Source organism: Chlorocebus sabaeus, chromosome 13 (assembly GCF_047675955.1).
Source record: "Chlorocebus sabaeus isolate Y175 chromosome 13, mChlSab1.0.hap1, whole genome shotgun sequence".
Classification (NCBI taxonomy): Eukaryota; Metazoa; Chordata; class Mammalia; order Primates; family Cercopithecidae; genus Chlorocebus; species Chlorocebus sabaeus.
The window spans coordinates 9,209,254-9,232,847 of record NC_132916.1 but is presented as its reverse complement, the minus strand read 5'-3'; the positions used below and the strand labels follow the sequence as shown (position 1 = coordinate 9,232,847).

At 40.9% G+C, this 23,594-nt stretch overlaps 1 protein-coding gene across 5 annotated transcripts in view; it reads right to left on the bottom strand.

Annotated features, from left to right (window-relative positions):
• PRKN (parkin RBR E3 ubiquitin protein ligase) overlaps window positions 1–23,594 on the bottom strand; it is a 1,397,785-nt gene that overhangs the window by 217,451 nt on the left and 1,156,740 nt on the right. For all 5 annotated transcript variants that reach the window (XM_073022292.1, XM_073022290.1, XM_073022291.1 and 2 more), the window contains one exon: window positions 7,921–7,982. In XM_073022292.1, the coding sequence (XP_072878393.1) occupies window positions 7,921–7,982 (62 nt within the window). The remainder of the gene's footprint in view (window positions 1–7,920; window positions 7,983–23,594) is intronic.

Below are 23,594 nucleotides of genomic sequence, written 5' to 3'. Positions count from 1 at the left end.
TTTTAAAATCATCTGGATTGTATTAGATGGCTTCATATTTATAACTATCTAAAATGGACAAGCCCCTAACACTGAGGAGGCCTTTTGAGGTGAAGACCAAGAAGCTGCCTTAATGCCAAGGCACACCTGAGCACAGGTGAGAACAGCCAGGTGCTCCGGATGTCCACCTACGTCCCTCCAAAGATCATCACAATGCATCCCTCATGCCCCACATTATCACTTCAGAGGCTCAAGCTGCCCATCATTCTTATCACCCAAACTCTCAGTCCCACATGGGTCCATGCCTTTCCTAGTATCAGCCAATTTCCATGCCTACCTCTCTCCTAAGCCCTTTTTCTGTGTCCCCTGAAATTCCTGTTCATGATAAACTAACTCCCCTGTATACTCAGCCTTTTGAAATGTTTCCCTGTCCACACTGACTTAACTGAAACTGATCCGTCTCCCTTGCAACCTTTTCAAGTGAAGACTGCTTTTCATTTCATGTTCATATCCTTCAAGGCCAGAGGTGAAGCTGGTTGTCCCCTGGCTCCTTAATGACACCCCTAAATGCTTGGGCTCCTCTCCCTTGCAAAACCCACCACTCCTTTGAGACCCATGCTTCACCCTCACCTCCTCACCGCTGCCCCCTGATCTCCTGGATGCAGCCCCTCATTCTTGGGAGACTGCAGCTTCAGGCTGTTCTCACCTTTTCTCCAATTCTTGTCATTATTCTGGGGACTTGCACTCCTGTATGAATAAGCCACCATCAATCTATTCTTTCTGTTTTACCTTCTCATCCTGCTGACCTTTTTTTCATCCTTCTATTCTCAGGATCCATCCCCAGGCCCTGTCATCCTGAGAAATTGTACCACCTCTGAAATCCCAATTCCAAATATGTCTCTTTCCAATGATCACCTCTTATCTTTCTAAATCTCTTGCTAAAGTATGAACATTGTTTAAATTCTTCAACTTCATCAAGATTTCTAATTAAATGGCCCCACATTTCCTCTCCAGCATGGGCCTCTCCAAGCCCACCTTCCTTCCTGGTCTGACAGCTTTTGTCATCCACCACCAGAAGCATTGCCTGGAAAACACAGATCTCCATGGTCCTCTTTATCTGAAGGCAAAATCCCAGGCCTGGAAAACGTCGCCTCCACCTTCCCTGGGTGTGCACCCCTGCAGCTGAACACAATGGCACGATGGCTTTCTCTTAAATAACTGACCACAAACTTCAAATGAGCCTTTACAACTTCCTCAAGATTGTATTGTGTTTCTCTAGTGACATGTTTTCTCTTCTTTCTTCCCCTCAACCCTCCAAAAAAAGGGGGTGAAATAAAAAAGATGAAATGAGGATAGTCACAAAAGATAGGAGATAGAAGTTTTTTTTGAGACGGAGTCTTGCTCTGTCGCCCGGGCTGGAGTGCAGTGGCCGGATCTCAGCTCACTGCAAGCTCCACCTCCCAGGTTTATGCCATTCTCCTGGCTCAGCCTCCCGTGTAGCTGGGACTACAGGTGCCCGCTACCTCGCCCAGTTAGTTTTTTGTATTTTTTAGTAGAGACAGGGTTTCACCGTGTTAGCCAGGATGGTCTTGATCTCCTGACCTCCTGATCCACCCATCTCGGCCTCCCAAAGTGCTGGGATTACAGGCTTGAGCCATCGCGCACGGCCAATAGAAGTTTTTAAATAGCAAGGGTAAGAAATATTTTTATAAATGTTGGCAATAGTTATGATAATTAATAGAATTAAGATAAGAAGTGAAATAGTTATAGAAGAGAGTGAATTTATTACTTTTATTTGGAGTTGCACCAATTTTTTGGTTCCTAAGACCAATGTAGGTAGGGCCTACCTCTCTCCAGCCATCCATACTTTATATTTCACTGAGGAGAGAGGAATCATGGCTGATGTCCTGACGTGCTCAACAGATGTTTCCTAAGCATATTCTAAGTGTCAAGTACTCTTCTATGTGGAAGACACAGCAGTGAAAAATGACATCTGCCTTCATGGAGCCATCATATTCCATCTCTCCTCTTCACATCCCTGCAACTACGAACACGCCTGCACCTGCACTTACCCTCTCCAGCCCTGCTCACAACACAAAAAGTGGCCTTCCTCCTGTTAGGGGCCTATTCCTCCCTCTGTGCTGGATCTGAGCCCTTCTTACCTTCCAAAGTACTCCCCTTCTTCAGTTCTCGGATCTCTCTCTCAAATCACCAGGTAATTCATCTCTACGGAATCCTTCCTGTGAGTGTAAAACAAGCTCTGGCCCTTCAATCTTTAAAGAACGGTCTTGTGGTTGCTGCATTTCTCTCTCTTCATAGCAAACCCTCTAGAAGGAATTATCCTCCCCTTCTGTTCACCCTTCATCCCATAAAACTATGACTCCTGTCTTTACGCATCCCCCAAAACTGCTCATTATGGTCATTTGTGATTTTTGCCATGATGCCACAGGTGAAGGATGCTCCCTGACTTCATCTTCTGCAACCTCTCAGTAGCATTCAATACAAATCACCATTCCTCCTCTGGAAAGCCCGCCTTCTTGGCTTCCCCAATACCATAAATCGCCATTCTCCTCTGGAGGACCCACCTTCTCGGCTTCTTCAACACCACAATCGTCATTCCTCCTCCGGAAGGCCCACCTTCTCACCTTCTCGGCTTCTTCAATACCATATGGCCCTGGATTGTCTTCTACTTTCCTTGAGGTTCCTTCTTGGTCTCCTTTGCTGTTGCTACTCTTTACCCAATTTCCAAACATTGGTGTTCCTTAGGGTTCATCCAATCATGGTCCCTCCTTTCTTGGCTTCTCCTGAGAATCCCCATGGATGTAAAATATCCTCTACATGCTGGTAATTCCGAAGTTATCTCTCCATCTCGGACCTCAGGTCTCGCTGTCCTCCAAGCTCCCACTCACACATCCAAGTCCCGACTTATCTCCTTCTCCATGCTTCAGGCATAGCAAATGTGTTCAGAATTGAAGCTCACATCCCATGCCTCTGATCTCACCTGCTCCATTTTGCTCATCTCAGTTGAATAGAACTTTTAAACTCCTTCCTTTCCCTGGCCTACAGCCAGTCAGTCACCAAGCCCTTGAATTCTCCCTCTCAAGATTCACTTCTTTTTGTCTCTGCTGCCAACTGTCTTAATCCAGAGTCTCTCCATATTGCAACAAGACTGACATACTCAAAATGTAATTTGGATAATGCTAGCCCCTTGCTTAAACCTTCAAGGATTTCCCACTGAACTCACAACAAAACCCATATGCTTAACCCTGGCGTCCATGGTCCAGGTGGCCTTCATCTTTTGGCACTGTCCCTCCTGCTTGGTATTTTCCAGCCACCTTGGTTGAATTTAGTGTCTTGAATAAAGCAAGCTCTTCACCTCCTTGGGGGCACTGGATGTGTGCTTTCCTCTGTTTGGGATGCTCTTCTGCCCACTCCCGTAATGATAGCTCCTTCAATAGCTGGTGTCACCTCAACGCTTAGTCTCAGGGCTTCTCAACCACCCCTCATCTAAAGTAGGTGACATATCTATTTGTTTCTATCCTAGCATCTATTATGATCAGTAACTGTGACTTCCTCGTTTACTATTTTATCCGACACTAGCACAATACTAGTACAAGAAGGTATTCAATACATTTTTGTTGAATGAGTAAAGGTTATTTCCATAAAATTTTGGTGATTCAACCTAAGGTGGAGGAAGCTGGTATAAATGGAGGTACTTCTCAAATGCAATTGGTCCAAAGGCCCTGCAAACCTTATGGACTCCAGACATCACACCTGATTTCTGTAGGGCTCACCTAGAACTGCAGAGTGACTTTAGTTTCCTATAATGTGATAATGTCTTTGCCAAAGAATTTGGACTAGGGGGAAGGAATGTTGAAAGGTGCTATATGAATATGAATTGTGAACACAAATCAAAGAAGGGGCTAAGAAGCTAATATAAGTATATTATTTTAAGGAGTTTATTTTTGTTTCGGGAAGGCAATGACATATAGTGTTTAATTTTTAATCCAAATCTAAAAAATCAAGATACCTATTAAAGATCAATGAAAACAGAAAGGAACCACATACAAAGAAATTAGAGGGCTGCTGTGGGTCTCTGCCATCCAATAATGAATTAGTAATTAACCAGCATCTTTTTAGGTTTTATCAACTCATTTTCTAAGTGAGTATTATACTTATTTTACTATTTTGTTGCCACTCTGGAAAGCTGATTGTAAACAGCGTTTGAAATCAGAGAAGCTTTAGCATAGCACTTAATATTTGAAACTTACTTGGAATCCTATTTATTTACAAATATTCTAAGAGATGATTGAGCTTCACTCTCCCTTGTCTACAGAAAGCTAAGTTAGAGAGACAAAAATGATTTGTCCAAGAATGCTTGTAACAGACATTAATATAAACATTTTATTTTATCAAGTGATGTCAGTTGCCTCAAGCGTCCAGTGAGATCCCAAGAGTTTCACCAGCTCCTGGAGCAGCTGCCCCCACCGCTGGCAGGAATGCTGGGGACAAGAGTTCTCTGCTTCCTCTTGGGAGACTCATTGCCACCATCTGCCTAGAGGCCAGTAGGTCTTGTCATGAATAATCAGAATATAAATGTTCCTTACTGAGATGCCCTGTTCATGTCAGTCACCAAAGAATGTCTGACTCCTGTGCCATCTCTCCAGGCTGAGCCCCAAGCTCCACATCCACTCTGTGTATCCTTTTTCCTACCACATATTCCAGCTACCCCAAACCCTGAGACCCTTCCCCCGTGATTGAGGGACTCACGGACAATGAGCAGTAACTGCCCCGTAACTGCAATCTGCTTTCTCAATGTTGTTCTTACATTCTTCCCTAACTGAAACAGGCTCATACCCGAGGACACTACTTCGCCTGCAGCACCCTCAAATGTTTTTGCGACTGCACTCCCAGTACCACAAAGCATTGCTCTACAGCGTTGTAAGGAAAACATTCTCCCTTTTTCCTTTTAAAGCCCTCCAACTTTCCATTTCAACCCATCAGCCTACACCATGCACTATTTCCCCTTCTGCAGTCAGCTACTGACATCCACTTCTCTCTCTCTCTCATTTCTCAAATCTTCAGTTTGCAATTCTGGAAGATCTCAGTGGGCACATGGGTGGTACTCCCAACTTTCTGACTTCCCAATTCCATGACCTCAACATCTCTCGTCACCTTGTCCTCCATCTGAAATCAGACACACAGCCTCCCTAGGCATCCTCTGACCTTGTCGGTGCTGACTATGCAGTTCCTCCACAAACTCAATGTGAAGTCTTTCATCCTTTGGCCGATGCCTGTTAGTCCAGTTCAACCCTTCTAGTACTCAAATCCCGAAAATTCTTCGAGCCACTGGTGTCTGTAACAAATTTTCCCTGCCCTCTCTCTGATCTGGCTTCTCTGCTTGCCCAGCTGAAATTTCATGGTCAGTCACGATCACTCCCTTAGATTCACCCTCAGCTTACTCTGTTGTTGTAACACTGTAAGATGAGATCCACCCTCAGCTTCTAAGCCTCCCTCTTGTTTTTGTTACATTTCGATGGCAAAACTTCAGTGCCAGTGCCTTTTCTGCGTCTGTGCCTACACAGATGAGTGTGTCAGAAAAACACCTGGGGATTGACCTCACTCCAAATTCAACCATTTCGCAAGTTTATTCCCTCCGCACCCTCCTAAATGACAATTTCATTATCCTCTCCTGACATGGTTTCGCTGTGTCCCCACCCAAATTTTCATCTCAAATTGTAATCCCCATAATCCCCAAGTGTCAAGGGCGGGACCAAGGGTAGAAGTGATTGGATCATGGGGGTGAATCCCCCATGATGTTCTCATGATAGTGAATGAGTTCTCATGAGATCTGATGGTTGTAACAATTGACTGGCATTTCTCCTGCTTGCACTTTTCCCTCCTGCAACCTTGTGAAGAAGGTACCTTCCTTCCCCTTCACCTTCCGCCATGATTGTAAGTTTCCTGAGGCCTCCCCAGTCATGTGGAACTGTGAGTCAATTAAACCTCTTTCCTTTGTAAGTTACCCAGTCTCGGGTATTTACTTATAGCAATGTGAGACCTAGACTAATACATCTCCTTTCTCTGTAAAACTCTTCCCCCATCTTTACTCTCAGCTGATGACCTAGCTTCCTGTTTCACCAAGAAAAGAGAAACAACCAGCAGAGCTCTTACGGAAGGTTTACCATCAAATCCAATGCTCATATGTCTGTGCCTGCATATTCTGCACCCCCTACTGTTACCAGGTGGAACTGGCCACTCTTTTGTCTAAGCCCATGCCTACATCTTACATCTGAGGAGATGATTACTGTTGGTTTCTTTCCTTACTAATTACCCATTGACTCTAAAACAAAAATGGAAACAATCTGCAAACATTGGTACAAGTTCGAAGAGAAGGCTCCACTATCTGAGCAGAAATGTCAGGGTAACAACCAGTGATTCTTGCTGTAAGAAGTCTTAGGCTTTTACTGGAAAATGGCTGTGAGATCCAGGTGTCTTCATAGTAGTTATGTTTAGGAGAGTCAGTTATCAACTTTTACCTGCAATATGCAATAACTGATTTCGCTTGTATTTGAATACACATTTATGCCTGCTATTCTGGAAACTCACAATATAAAAAAATGAAGGGGGTGTACTGTAATTCTCTAACTCCAGGATGTGGAAGTGATTCCAGTTTCTTATCCTCTCCTAACTAATCCTTTTGTTTTTATTCTCATATTGGAAATGGGCAGTTTTACCTTGCCACATATATACAGCAATCAAAAACACACAAACCAAAAACTCATTGATGAAAGTGAGCTGCCACATCTCTATTTGCATATTTCCTGGTCAAAGTTGGCAGAGACGATCTTTAGGAGTAAAAATAAATAACACTGGGCCGGGCGCGATGGCTCACGCCTGTAATCCCAGCACTTTGGGAGGCTGAGGCAGATGGATCATGAGGTCAGAAGACTGAGACCATCCTGGCTAACATGGTGAAACCTCATCTCTACTAAAAATACAAAAAATTAGCCAGGTGTGGTGGCAGGTGCCTGTAGTCCTAGCTACTCAGGAGGCTGAGGCAGGAGAATGGCCTGAACCCGGGAGGCGGAGCTTGCAGTGAGCTAAGATCGTGCCACTGCACTCCAGCCTGGATGACAGAGCGGGACTCCATCTCAAAAAATCAATCAATCAATCAATCAAATAAAATAACACTGGAAATTAGGTCAACCAACCTTTTGCCAACTCTTTAGTGTATTTTAAGGATAACTTGACACCTAGATTTAACATACTAATACAGAGTTCGTAGTTCCATATAGGGATCAAGAAATGTATTTTTAAGCAGTCCAAACTATATATGTGTGTACATATATATAATATTTAGTACCCTGAATTATTTACTCAGCATATCTATTTAAATTATGACATGCCTCACTGAGCACAACACAGCATTTAAATAATCCACTTTCAATGGCCACCCTTTGTATAGATGTCACACGTTCATACCCGTGTACAAAGAGGCTGCCACGAAATACAGATAACAAACACACAACACAAAAACCTGGTTAAAAAAAAAAAAAAAAAAAGAAACGAAAGAAAAAAGCTCACACATTCACCCACAGACAGCAACTCAGCAATGTCTGTGACCATCAATCCCTCAGGCATAATTCATCTCTGCATGTATTTGTTTGCTCGTCTGCCACGATGCAGTGCCTGCTTCCTGCTGGAGTCTTGAGATGAAACACACTGGCAGATAGCAGATGTAGCAATTAATAACCTGTCAGGTCTGATGGATAGAAGAGGAAAAAAGTGTCCTCACACATATCTCCACCATGGTTTTCTTCCCCATTTCAGGGCGCCCAGGGTCAGGAGACATACTCGGCCTCCCTGGGGAGCCCAAACTGTCTCATTAGCGTCTATCTTTCATGGCAGTCTGATGCAGCCTTTGAGATGCTCACTCACCTGCTCTTCTCCCAGAATCCTGAAGTGATGGAGCTCTTTAATCAAGGAGTTGGGACAGCCAGCTGTTGGAAAGAAGAATTAATCACAAAAATGTCATTTTCACTCTGTGTGGTTATATGTTCTTACATACAGTTATGACTATCAACCGCCAGTGTTGCCTTTTGGGAGGACACAGATGTGTACCTGAAAAACACACATCTAACCAACCACAAAAAAAGCCAAACCCTCAAAAGAGCTATGGCCACTGCCTGGCCTCCAACCGCACCTCTTTAGAAAACAGTTGCATGTGACTCTAGCCAGGCCTTCTCTCCCCTCTGATTGTGATCTGGCCTTAGGATATCATGCCACTCTGGTTCTTAGAAACGTGTCCAGCATGTCACTGGTTCCTCACATACAGCCAGGATTCCGTGGGGCCAGAGTGGGGGAATTGGTGACCACAGGCTCTGACTTATTCATCATGTCCTGTTTGCTCACCCTTAAGGCCAGGGGCCTGCTCATGGAGAGGTAAGAGCAAAGATAGGGTAGCAGGACATCCATTCTTTGGGGGGCTCAGCTGGGGGTTAGTACCTTGCCTGGTTTTGTCAAGGGGCTTTGCGAAGACCTATTAGATCCTGTGTCTAAGTTTGGAAAGGCCATCTTACAGAAGGACCAAGAGACAAGGACCAAGAGAGAAGGCCCCAGCAATTCTGGTGCCCATCACTTTCTTGTTCCACCCAATCAATCCAAGCCCCTTCAAACTTTCATATTTTCCTTCTTCAGTTGTAAAATGAAGTAAATAGATTAAATAAATGAATGAATATATATATGTATATGTGTGCATTTGTGTATATATATACATACACATATATACACACACACACATATATACACATGGAATTAAAATACATGTATAAAATATAATTATATAATTATATTTAATGTATAGTTATGAGTTATATATTTTTACATAACTCATATATAAAAATTATATATGTAAATATATAATTTTATACAATTATAAAATTAATATAAAAATTGGCCTAAATATATATATTTACATATAATAATATTATATATAATATAATACATATTCTGTGTAAAATAAAATACAGTTGACCCTGGAACAACATGGGCTTGAACTTTGTGGGTCCACTTATACACAGATTTTTCTTCTGCCTCTGCTACCCCTGAGACAGCAGGACCAACCCTTCCCCCCACTCCTCCTCCTCAGCCACCAGCTGTGAAGACAATGAAGATGAAAACCTTTATGATGATCCACTGTCACTTAATGGGTAGTTAATACATTTTCTCTTCCTTATGATTTTTCTTACTAACATTTTCCTTTCTCTAGCTTACTTTAAGAATACAGTATATAATACATATAACCTATAAAATATGTGTTCATAGACTATTGATGTTATAGGCAGGGCTTCTAGTCAACAGCAGCCTATTAGTAGTTAAGTTTTGGGGGAGTCAAAAGCTCCACATAGTTTTTTGACTTCAGGGATGTTGGTGTTCCTAAGCCTCACATTGTTCAAGGCCCAAATGTATAGATACATACAATTTAAGCCAGTGTATGCTTAATATCATTTAAAATGTGTTGCATCCCTGTCTTTTCAATAGAACGATTCCCGATATTAGCTTGTAGTGATTTATACTATTATTTTTTTGAGTCAGGGTCTTACTCCAGGCTGGGATGCAGCGCGTAATCAAGGTTCACTGCAGCCTTGACCTACTGGCTGAAGGTACCTCTTGCTTCAGCTTCCTGAGTAGCTGGGACTACAGCTGTGTGCACTACCAAGCCTGGCTAAATTTTTTTTTTCCTAATTTTTGTAGAGATGGGATCTCACTATGCTGTCCAGGCTAGTCTCAAACTCCTGGGCTCAAGTGATCCTCCCACTTCAGCCTCCCAAAGTGCTGGGATTATAGGCATAAGACACTGTAACTGGCTCATTTATATTATTCTCTCCAGAAACAAAATTGATATAAAAATCTGTTTCTTTGAGATAAGACCTATGGATTACATAATCTATTGAACTTCCTATTAAGGAAACTGGATTGTATACAGAACATATCAACTAAACGATGGAGCCATTTCTCATATTCCTCAGCATTGTGATGTGACAGTGGTCAGAAGCCCTGAGAGTGTTTGTCTGGGGGAGAGCAAGCTGAGGACTGAGAAAACCTGTATTCACACAGATGAAGGTGCTCACTGCAATAAAGATTACATTTGTACGTTGTTTCAGAGAGTAGGATTTAAACCAACAGAAAAAATGGAATAAATTGTCTTATAAGATAGTAACTGCAGGTTTTTCAACACACACGAAATGGATACTTATGCAGGATATTTTAGAGAGGAATTTTACTGGGTACAATGATGAATTTATGTGTCTACTTGACTGGGCTAAGGGGTGCCCAGATAGTTGATAACATGTTATTTCTGGGGGTGTGTGTGTGAGACTGTTTTTGGGAGAGACTGGCATCCGAATCAGTGGACCAAGAAGATCCACTCTCAGCAATGTGGGCAGGCATCGTCCCATCCACTGAGGGTACTGAGGGCCTGCACAGAACAAGAAGGCGGAGAATGACGAATGCTCTTTCTCTTCTAGAGCCTTAAAGATCAGATTTCCTGGTTCTCAGGCCTTCTGACTGCAAGACATACATGACCCCCAAACCTGCCACCCCTAGTTCTCAGGCCTTCAGACTCAGACTGAATTAGACCAAAAGCTTTCCTGGTTTTCCAGCTTACAGATGGCAGATTGCGAGACTGCTTGGCCGCCATACTTGTGTGAGCCGTTCCCCCAGTAAATGTCCTCCTGTCTCTTTCTCTCTATAGATCCTGTAGACAGAAAGGTCCTGTTTCTTGGGAGAACCCTGACTAACACTGAGTTCATTCCAATTCCAAAATTCTATGGCCATGTAAAGTGCTAGAACATAGTTTTAGCCTATAGTATATAACATTTCTTACTTTGAGAAAGTACTTCATAAATGTTTACTGAGTAGTACAAAAGATTATAAAAATGTGCATAAAATTTAAACACAAGCGTAAACAAGTGATCCACCAAGAAAATAAATAAAAATCCTGGCCAGGCGTGGTGGCTCACACCTGTAATCCCAGCACTTTGGGAGGTTGAGGTGGGAGGATCACGAGGTCAGGAGTTTGAGACCAGCCTGGCCAACATGGTGAAACGCCATTTCTACTAAAAATACAAAAATTAGCCAGACGTGGTGGTGGGCACCTGTAATCCCAGCTACTTGGGAGGCTGAGGCAGGAGAATCGCTTGAACCTGGGAGGTGGAGGTTGCAGTGGGACAAGATTGTGCCACTGCACTCTAGCCTGGGTGACAAGAGCAAGACTCTGTCTCAATAAATAAATAAATAAATAAATAAATAAATAAATAAATAACCCAAGGTGAATATTTTAGTAGAAAACATAATAGATTAGCTTCCACAGGCATGTCTGGTACTGTAGAGAAGGAAAACTAGATCCTTCAAGTGAGAAACAGATGCTTGAGCTTGAGTTGCTTCTCCAACTAGAGGCCATGGAGACCTGCAGGCTGGAGATTCTTTTTGAGAAGTTATTCATTTTGGTGTTGTTATTCTGATGATTACCTAAATGATAGTAAAAGTGTATATTCTGGAGCATTTGATTGGCTTCAATTCAACCAAAAACTGCTATGAAATTCAGCCTCAAGTCAGTTCCTGTGCTTTCGATCTCTTTGGGAGCAAGTCATTGTAGTTTAGTTTGCTGAAATAAATGAGAAAGGTGTGGATAGAATGCAAGGGAGGCTTCCCCCACCAGTCACGTCCCATGGTCTGGGGCCGAATGTCGGAAGGGTAGAGTCACAGGAGAAGTGGTGGGGGAAGGGAGGCAGCCTGCAGCTCAGGGTCCCAGGCCTGCTGAGATGGAACGAATCTGGGCCAATCCATCAGGTCCCTGTTTGGATCCCAAGCACTGCTTTAGTGTCGGTAAAATGATAGCCTCTGCCGTATTAAATTGATAGAGTCCATCAGAATATTTTGGTCTTGTACTTTCACTTATACTTAATTGATATGTTTTTATTTGGGCCTTCTAGTTGTATAAGCATAAAGTATTTATAGCTCAGTTTATATCTAGATGCATTTAAGCCATATTGTCTTAAAAATAATTTCATTCAACCTTGGGTGTTTTGGAGAATTTTTTGTTTCTTTACAAGTGGTCTTTTATGTCACTCAAACTTGAGAAAATGGCTTTGACTTATTTTAATCCTGGGTAAAATAAGAAACAATATTTTAAATTAGCTTATCTTCAGAATTTGTATTCTGGCCGTCTCCTAAGATACAAGCGAAAGGACTGATGTTGATGATAGCTCATATATAAACATCTTTCACAGAAGACTACATAATTACTTGAAACACCTGGTAGGTTCAGAAAAACCACCAAACAAGACCAGACACAGCGTAGACTTAGATGAGAAGAACTGGAAGGGGTCAAGATATTTAAGAAGACCGTGGACGGCTATCTGCAAACTGTGCTCATCATAGGAACATTAATATAGGAAATGGCCAGATATAAACTCAGTGTGAAGATGGGGCTTAAAAATAACAAAACTAGAACTGCAAGACGGGCACACACAATGCATTCGTGTAGGGAGACAGGAAAACGTTAGTGGAGGGGGCGGAGGTGGCAGGGAGGAAAAAATGAGCCTGATGAATAAAAACTGCAGTACTACTTCTGGATTTGCAGCGACAGAGACCATGTCCAATCCTTCCATGCCCTTTAAGCATCACCTCCCTCACATATGGGTTCTTCTGCATTCATTTTTGGTAAATCTGCATTGACTCTTAATGATCGCATATTATTTTATGTAATGAGTATTCCTTACGTAATACGTGAATAAGTTCTCACATGATTTTTTCTCCTTTGGGTGCTTGATGGGTGAAACTGGTATCAAACTCACTGCTTTTTCAACTTCTGAGATTCAATCTTTCCTCATTGTGAAAAGTTAAAAAAATCACCTCCAGAACTCTCATCTCTTTATTGTATCTCAAAGATTTCCGGCAGCATCTCTGAGACTATAATAGAAGTGTTTGGACATCTAGGGCACTTAAAATATTTGTATATGCCATATTCTGTCCTCACTTTTTTTTTTTTTTTTTTTTGAGACAGAGTCTCGCTCTGTTGCCCAGGCTGGAGTGCAGTGGCATGATCTCGGCTCACTGCAAGCTCCGCCTCCCGGGTTCATGCCATTCTCCTGCCTCAGTCTCCCAAGTAGCTGGGACTACAGGCGCCCGCCACCTCACCCGGCTAGTTTTTTTTTTTGTATTTTTTAGTAGAGATGGGGTTTCACCATTTTAGCCAGGATGGTCTTGATCTCCTGACCTTGTGATCCACCCATCTCGGACTCCCAAAGTGCTGGGATTACAGGCTTGAGCCACCGCGCCGGGCCGCAGTCCTCACTTTTCTTAAGCACAAGGTTCTCCTTAAGTTGTTATTCTGGCCTTTCTAACATGGGAAATATTCTCTTTGCTCAAGAAAACAGAACACACAGAAATAGAGTAGTGTTTTTACCTATTGACACTGTGTTACCTTTCTTGATAAAAGCCTATTCTTCTCTATCTTTTCCCTCTTTTCTTGTCCTGGATTCCACTTTTAAAGCCCATCGATGTGCTGTCCTTGGCAATTTAAAAGAGAATTTCACCTCGTTCCGGGCTATCCTCATGCCATGCTCACAGGTTTGTGTTCTTTTGTTGTGCTTTTCCTCCAGTTATTAAACCCCTCACTCATCTCTTGCCTGTGTTTTCTACAAATCTGAGCTCACTGGTGTTCAATGAATACTAGCTTTTTGGTATTAAAAATGAATAAGAAAATTTGTTAAAAAGCATGTAAAGACAGGATTGAATCTTTTTTTCTAAAAGACAACTTCGAAACCGGGCGCTTTATTTCAATTAGTATCTGTAATCAACATTTACTTTCATTCTGTTGCTATACCATAAAGGTCATTTTATCATCTAACTGGGAAGCTCCTCAGTGAAAATGCGTCACAAAGTTGTGTAGCATTTCCACAAAGTCACTGACAGCTACTGAGAAAAAGCAACCCAAAACAAAACAAAACAAAACAAATACCTTTGAGAGATTAACTGAGCCACAATGTTTTCAGAAAGCTTTTGGTGAATTTCCTCAACAATCATACTGTAAAGCAGGGAAAACTCATTTGGAAAATATATTCCATTGAGAAGCATTAAAAACCACATGAGTCTTCAATCACTATTTTTGCTTTTAATTTCCTTGCAAATCATCACAGGAGCAATTGTGATATCCTTTGGGTTCAATGGAAAATCGTGAGCACCCAGGCTTGGGATAGAAATGGAAATGGATTTCAGCTCTCTGATGTGCTCCCGGCACCGGCCATATGACGCAAATAATCTGCAATTTGCAGATTGCTGCTGTTTGGTGCGAAACGCTTTGAGGATTAATTTCTCTCTTGGCTATCGCTTAGAATCCCTAATGTGGGCTTGACAGTTACAGTAACCTTCTATTTCCCCCCTAAGTACAACTTAGAAAAGGAAACCGACTAACGATGAAATGGCATCAAAAATAAATGATGATTCAGTGTGATCAAAGACAATGCAGCGAGACTGAACACTGACCTCTGAGCACAAGCCAGAGAGCCTGGGCCACATCTGCAGGCTGGGCTGCAGCAGCGAAGGAATCCAGTGGGCTGCTCGCTCATCCAGCTAAGCCAGGTTGATTAGGGTCGCCAAACACTGTTCTAAAGTAGCCATTTCTGAATTAGTCTGAGAGCCAGGCGTTAATAGGATCCATGGAAAACTCACTAAGCTATCTTGACAGAGCAATTGCATTCAGTCAGCAGTAGGACTTTATATAATCAAGTTCAAAGCATTATCATTTTCATAAATAAAGCCAAGCTTATTTTAATCATTTCTCTCTGCTGATGGGTTTTTATTTATAAAGGATTATTCGTGCATTCTTTCTCAATAGCCAATACTTGCTGTCTCAAGATATCCTAAGCCAGTTAAGGAGAATCCTGAAGATATTCACCTTCCACCTAACACCTACTTATAGGTTTACACACTGGAGGGAAACTTACATGTTTATACAAGGAGATACGTAGTAGAATATTTACTGCAACATTTTTGTAATAACAGCAACAACAAAAGGACACATCTAAAATGACCATCAACAGGAGAAGAGATAAAATCATTCAACAAATAGTCTGTTATGCACCCACTTTGTGCCAGGCACTATTAGGGCACTGGGGTCGCATCTGTGAAAAATTAAACAGACAAAAATCCCTCATCGGAGCTCACATTCTAAAGGGGTGAGAGACAATACAAATAAACTAATAAGTAGGTAAATGATGTAACATTTGGGATGGTCATCAGTACTGTGTGGAAAAGAGAAAATACAACAGTATAAAGGGTAGGGTTGGCTAATGTAAAATTAGGTGTTCATTTCTTATTGAGACCACGACACTGAAGCAAAGATATTTAGGGAGTGAGTTAATATGAGTTAACTAGAGTGAAATATATCAAAACAGATAAATCTCATAATCATAAAGGTGAGAAAAATGTTGCAATCGTTTATGCACAATGCAATGTCATTTACAGAAAGTTTAGAGAATCTATTAAACAATGTCGATGCATACAAATATACTAAGAATATAAAATAATGCATGCAAATGGTAAACGCCCCTGAAGTATGTATCAAATTCAGGGGAAGGGGAAAGAGGAACAGGAGCATAGAAGGACGGTGCTATTCAAATCTGTCTCTAAAGTGTATAACAGTCATTGTTAATAAGAAAAGCTAATACTTCTGTGATGCTTAGTAGGAACAAAACACTCTTCACAGTGTTTTGCGTGTAACTCGTTTAATCCTCACGACGACCCTGTAAGGCAGGTAGTATTTTTATCCCCATTTTAAAGATGGTGAAATCGAGGCCGAAAAAGAACTAAACTAATGAAGTTATCAAAGCTGGGTAGTGTGTACATGGACATTGATTATGCTATTTTAAATATCTAACTGGATGTCTGGAACTTTTCATAATAAAAAACTCTAGATGAAAACTTTAAAGTACATCTAAAAATAACCTTGGAAAAGACTGAATAAAAATTCAATAACGTATAGACCTGAGTTTATGAACATATATAAGCATGAATGTAGTTTGCAGAAGGAAAATCTTCCATACAACCACTAATTACTAGGCATAACTTATCTGAGTAGTATAGCATGAAACTTTGTAAATTTTGATGCTTTCAGAATAAGCTGAAAGAAGCCATGAAATACTATTTATTCAAATTTCTTACTTGTAGATGAGGCAGTTACCAGCCCAGAGGCATGTGAAGTATCTTCTAGGAGCTCAACATAGTGTGTATGAAGCTCAGATAGCTGTGATTTCATAATTTTTATCAAAATTGATGCAGATTGATATTTTCTGGTGTGTTGCAGCTGCTGTATTAATCCAAACACCCCTGGTGGGTCAACTTCTAGTGGCTATGAGATTATCTATCTTCCAATGAGGTGCCAGGGAAGAATCAGTCTCATCCATAATGAGACACAATCAGAAATTTTCATTTCACCAATAATAATATTATCCTTATTAGCAGGAGGTGAATTCCAAGCAAATATTCATTGATTCTTCATTGAACAACTCTTCAGTGTACATTTACTATGCATAACACCAGGGGCCACAGAGAAATCATAAACGAATTAGGCAGGGATTCTGCCTTCCTGGAGTTTGCAGAAGAAACAAGACGTACATCCACAAACCAAGTAGATGTAGAAAGAGCCAAGTGAGCAGAGAGCAACCAAAGAGGTATAAAAAAAAGAAGAGGAGGAGGTGGCTTGGAATCAAAGAGGCCAAAGCCTGGAGTGTCTGAGGAATCCAAGCAGCTGCTTGGCTGCAGATGAGAATCGAAAGCACCTGCATACACACAGCCTACCTACTGGGGCTGAGAACTGAGACCACTGAGACCTAATTATTTGTTCCAGAAAAATCCTTCCCTGGAAGATAAGCTTGTAAAGCAATAAATAACTTCACTGTTTGCTTCAAGAAACTTCTGCAAATAATTTAACCAGACAGTTTGCTCATCTGAGTAGCCATCTCTCTTAACAGGAAATCAGACGGTTCACCTAGGCAATAGCTCTTGTGTAAGACAACAGTTTCCTTATGAAGGCTTCCTTAGGACTTTGCCTTACTGTGTCCACTGACCCCAAACTACTTTGTCATTGATCTGCTCAACTCCAAACAGTTTCCCACCTTGAAAGATCTGCCATAAGCACTTAAGCCCAGATCCGCAGGCTCTATGAACACCCTCCCCTAACCTCTCTTTCCTGTGACACCTCCATGACTGTCCACACGATGGCGTCACTTCCTGCGCTAGATCTAATCAGCGCGCTCTGCAGTAGATTTTCTGTGGACATTTGGGAGATTTGAGACAGAGGACAAGGTAGAACATGCAGTAACAAAAGATGAAAAACAATTCTCATTTTTCCTATTTGTATGTTGTTACGATGTTAAAACAACTTAAAAATTCTGAATTGTGTGTATATTCTTGGTGCTTTGCCTCCATCTTTGAATGTCATAAAGTTCTTCCTTTGTTATTGACCTATATTTTGAGTGATTGTGATGATGCATTTTAGAGGGCGGGTGTTTTCAACATCCAGCATCCCTCAGATCATAAATTTAATTTGGCGGGTCAACACATGAGCGGCCACTGGGAATGGGAGGCTCTCAGAGTGAAAAGGGATGCTTATCCATTATTTTCTTTCTCTTGTTGCTCTCAAAAGTTTGTCCTTGGTTGACACCAGAGAAGGGAAAGGAAGGAAGTGAAGGAGATGGAATTTTGTGCTCCCTTTAATGCGTTTTTCCATAGATTATGGTGGTTGGTTGGTTACCCGAGTGAACATGTCAATGTCTAGTTAACGTCGGGGGAAAGAGAATCTGTGGGATTGTTATCCCCCAAGTGGATGCAACCAAAAAGGGCACTCAGATTAGGCACATCTCGATCAGATAAGGCCTAGTTAAATAGGGCCTAGAGGCTCAGCTGGGCACCTAATTATCATGGTTAATGAGGTTTCTTTAGGAGAAAAGAATTCTGAGTTCCAAACAATTTATAGACATGAACAATTATGGAGCACTCCCCTGTTTATAAACTGGAAACTTTTGGAATTTATATTTGTACCCCATACTTCGTCATAGAATGCGTTCTGTAAACTGGCCTTCCTTGGGGGCATATTCAGGCACTATTAAGTTTGGGAAAATAAATCATATCCAAAACAATTATTAAATAAATATAAGTCATTGGACTTTAGGAATTGATGCAATTCCTTAAACTGAGGAATTTATTAAATGGACACAATTCCTTAAAAACGAGGTAAAGAGAAGGGCTGGGGATAAAGTGGAATGGGGCAGGGGAACAGAAAAGAGTTTATATTTTTACAAGTACTTAATGGTATTTTTTGTTTTTGTTTTTGTTTTGTATTTTAAATTCATTTCAGTAATTTCCCTTGTCACTTGAGTACTGTGCATTTCATTTCTCTTATTCATCTTAGTATAGGCATAATTGCATTCATTACTGAAAGGCATATTTCAAATTCTTATAAAAAACAAAACTCAATAATTTTGTAAGCACTCTAAGTATTGCCACTTAAATTCATCACTGCTTTTATATAGCATCACTGCTTTTATATATTTAGAGTGTATATGCTGGGGTGAGATACATTTGAAAGAGATTTTAAAATAAAACAAAAATCCAATTTAAAGGACAACTAATAGCTTCTATGATGGGGGAAAACCCACACAGCTTTGAGTATATTGTTAATTACACTCTGGTTTGATTGCCCAAATCTTTGCATTTTATCACATGAGAATTAGTAATTATTCTTTATTTTAATTAGCCAAAATGATGAATCGAAGTACTTCTCATCTGTCAGAGAGTTCTACCAATGAGCTCAATTTTGCTCTTCATGTTTTGAAGAGCAGCATCACAAGCGTTCAACCAGCTGCCTCTAAAACACAGAGACCTTGAGCCTTGGTGTGCTGCTCAGGTGACTGCACCACGGCCCTGGTATAAGCCACTCCGACAGTTAAATCCAGCCCTTCATCCTGCACATTTTGATAAGAAATTAATTTATAGACAGTTTCTTTTGTTGTTGTTGTTTGTTTTTTTAGACGGAGTCTCACTCTGTCGCCAGGCTGTAGTGCAGTTGTGCAATCTCAGCTCCCTGCAACCTCCGCCTTCCAGGTTCAAGTGATTCTCTTGCCTCAGCCTCCCAAGTAGCTGGGAATACAGGCGCCCACCACCATGCCTGGCTATTTTTTGTATTTTTAGTAAAGATGGGGTTTCACCATGCTGGCCTGGATGGTCTAAATCTCTTGACCTCGTGATCCACCTGGCTTGGCCTCCCAAAGTGCTAGGATTACAGGTGTGAGACACCACGCCCGGCGCAAAAATTTGTTTTAAGCAAGCACTTATCAACTAGAAAATGAAGCTCAATAGACACGGATATCGTCAGTGTGTCAAAGCTGAAGATTATCCTAGGAAAAACTTTCACCTATCTGCATTTATGTGTTTACAAGTTCCTCTATCAGCTGGACGCTGTGGCTCACACCTGTAATCCCAGCACTTTGGGAGGCCAAGGCAGGTGGATCACCTGACATCAGGAGTTCGAGATCAGCCTGGCCAACACCATGAAATCCTGTCTCTACTAAAAATACAAAAAAAAAAAAAAAAAATTAGCCAGGTGTAGTGGCATGCCCTTGTAATCCCAACTACTGGGGAGGCAGAGGCAGAGGAATCGCTTGAACCTGGGAGGCAGAGGTTGCAGTGAGCAGAGATTTTGCCACTGCACCAGCCTGGGCAACAGAGTGAGACTTTGTCTCCAAAAAAAAAAAAAAAAAAAAAAAAGGTTCTGTATGTATCCATTTTTATTTTAAGAACTTCCATAGGCATGAGTAAAGCTACTGTAGTGAAAGAACCTGTCAAAGGTCACTTCACTACCTCTGTGCTGTCCTTTTGGTCTAAGCTCACAAAGTGTTTGCCTCCATTGTATTTGCTGTTTTTGTGTTTGGTTAGCGACTTTAAAAATGTCAATTAACTCTCATGTCCAGTAAGTACAAAAGCAAAAGGAGTTTTTTTGAGAAGTGTCGAGAGAGAAGAGGCCTGGAATCTGAAAACAGAGATAATGTGTGGAACGGAAGAGGGTCACGGAAGAGGATATGCTCAAGTCTGAGGTCTGAGTTACTGGACAATTGGAAGTAAAGACTTATTTATGGACCAGGTGAAGGGTGTTGGGCCTGTGTCATCAATAGTGAGCAAGAGACAGGAAATGGAATGGAAGAAATGAGGGAAAAATGGAGTCGTTGGCCTGAGAATGAACATCAGCAATTGATACTGACTCAGAAGACTGAGACTCTGTTTGAGGACTTCTAGGTGAGGGATGGGAAAGTGGTCCTGCTGAGCTGCTAGTGCAGAGGGTGCAGAAGCCATGCTAAGCTAGTGAGTTCTGACGCAGCGCTCCTTTCCCGATTCAGGTTTTATCACCGACTCAATATTTACTGTGCAGAGAGCTGAGGACACACATTAATGAAACAGTCCCCTCTTCAAGGTGCTTAGGGCGTCCTTCACTCATACTTGTTTGAACATATCCACTCTCTTGTCTATTTTATATTATAACACCTCCAGATCAGGGAAGGAGTTTTTGACTTAACTTGTTACTCCCCAGCTCACTGTGCCCAGAGCTCCACACATGACTGAATGGTGAATTTGGAATCATTGCTTTCATCTACTGGTTTTTACCAAAGTGTAAAGGGCATTTTCTAAACGGCTCTCTGGCTCACAGAAAATAACAGTTTTAAAGGCGATATTTTAAAAGGTAGAATTTCCAATGACAACCCAATTCTTTGGATAATTCATCTTATCTTATAATAGCAGAAACATTCCCATATGAGAACACCAACTCTTGTTAAAACATTGAGATTAGCTTGAAACAATTTAGAGTCTCTAAAATTGAAAGTTCTTCTTTGAAGATCTATACATTACAATGTCGGATGCAGCAGATATAATCTGAACTAGAAAAGACTGCATCTGTAGACTATTATTAATTTTATAATAAGGATAAATGAAACCAGATGTAACTGTCATAAACACATGAATTGAGTTCAGACCTGTTGTCTTATGGCTCAGATCCATGTTCACCCAGGTTGGGAGGCTCAATGCTGCATCCATGTAGCTGATCCCAGCATAGGCCTGACATAGGAAAAAGACTATGGGAACCCTTGTGCCAATGACTAAATTCCAACCAGCATCTTTCTAGTGAGATGGCCTATTCCAACACACACACACACACACACACACACACACACACACACACACACACTTTGTAAGATCTTGAAAACCATAAACCAAAATAAATCCATGATTTATGGTTAATTTTTTGATGGTAAACTATAGAGCATTTACCAAAAAGCCTAAAATGTTTTTGTTTGACTTTCATTCTGGTGATATGATGCCACTCTGAGCGTTCAGGACATAGGTTATATAAAGTTCCTTTAGATTCTCTTTAAAAGTTTCAGGTCAGATGAAAAAAAAATATGTATATCGACTAGGTAGCAGTTAGGACAAATGGTGTTCTGCTATTCTAAAAAGACAATGTTTAGGGGAAAAGCACATCTTGGGATAAGAAATTAAGAAAATTCAGTTACATAATGGCACTACCAGTGTAGAGCATGAAGGCATATGTATTTTTCTGTTCTCTTCTTAGAAGTGTTGGTGTCGTATTATCATTTCCAGGTTTTTTTTTTTTTCCTATTTAGGAGAAGTTCAGGAAATGCTTAATATTTACAATTCTCCTTTTTAAGGTGTTTTTCAAAATTAACATAGCTTTGTTTTCGTTGCCATTATGAGATATTAAAATAGTTGAGAAAGGTAGAAATTAGCAATTTCTACCACCCAGAGACAGTCACCAGTATTTTTTTTATGAATCATCTCCTAGATGACTCATTGCATGCCCTTACATCAATACACATAGAATTTTAAAGATGTTGCCTCATACTATGCATGAAATTCTGTAACTTGTTTTTTCCACCTAATAATATGAATGGGCATCATTTCATGTCAAATGATACAGACATACATCATTGTTTTTAATGACTACACACCTTTGCAATATCCTTGAGGCAAACCCTAATGATCATATTGGTGTCAGTGAGTCACCTAGACATGCATATTTCAAACCATTCAGAGGCATTAAATTGGACACACTCCCCAAAGTGCAACTACCACTGGGTTGAAGTATTGTTCCCTTTAACATTTCGGTAATTCCTGCCAAAACGCTCTCCAGAACTTGTCTACAAACTTACACCTCCAATCACAGTGAGGCCAATGTCCCGCACTTTCCCAGGGTATTACAGACACATCCCTGCCCTTCTTGGTTGTATATGTATTCATCTCTTCTTCCTCCCTGAGATGAAACTTGGCATCACTCCATTCTGAGAGAAGCAAGAACAGTTTTTGCAATTCACCTTAATCAGATCAAATTAGGACAGGTGGCAACCCTGCAGGCAACATAATTATGAAAAATGCCTGTGCTCAATACAGCCTGTCCTTCCAGCTTCCTAGTCAAATAGGACACCGGAGCCCAGCCTTTCTATTTCAGCTGGTGACTCATAGAGCAGTCACCCACATAATTGCTCTGAATATAATGGTGCTGCAAAACCTGAAATTAAACATAGTATAGAAAGCACAGAAATCTATTTTGTAAGATTGGTTAATTTAATATAATAATAGTTCTTCTATTATAATCTTCATATGCCAAATTGGGAGGAAAAAACCTTATGGCTGGCCTGTTATTAGAAGAAAATCTTTCACTTGCCCCTTACACTTGCCATCCAAAGATAAAAAGAAATGATGTTGAGGATTCCCTGGTTTTATTGTAACAGAGTAGCTGTTGTCCTTCCAATAAAAAGTGTGCAATGAGTATCTGTTTAAATAGATTTGAGATAAACTGAAGCTGGATACAAAACTCCATTAGACATCAGGGGGATTCTACACCCAGCTTCATTTAGGATATTGCTTCTCAGAAGACATCCCAAACACCTCAATAACGCATGTTATATTGAAAATGTGCTCAGTAACAATTGCGGGGTGAGTCTCTGTGCAGCGATTTTTCAGCATGTCAAAATTATACTATCACACCATGGAAACAAATTAAACAGCACAAGCCTGGCTGCCGGGATGGCTTTATTAGCAATGCAGTGCTATTTCATAAAGAATGCATTGCTTCAGATCTGTCAATGAATGTCAACAATGGCTTCTCCATTTGTATGAAGCCCAATTTGTATTTGGAGAAAAACCAAACAGAGCACTTCAGAATCTGGTTCCATTTCTTCCCCACATTTAGATTAAAAGAAAAAAGCCCGGTTATCTAATTTATCTGTAGTCGGTGTTCCTTTCTAGGGAGGCACTTGGGAGGAAGCCTCAGTGTGAGTTAAGCACTAATATTCTCTTTCTGAAGCACACAGCCACCATTAAATGCTTACTGACAGCTCAGAGAAAACACAATCTATGTGATACGCATTGTACAAGAAGGTTTTGTTGATATATTAGATTCATATGTGGGAGCTTTGGTTTTCTTGTATTTGTGAAACGTGGCTTAGCAGTGTATTATGGCTTTTTGTGACCAATGAATGAGT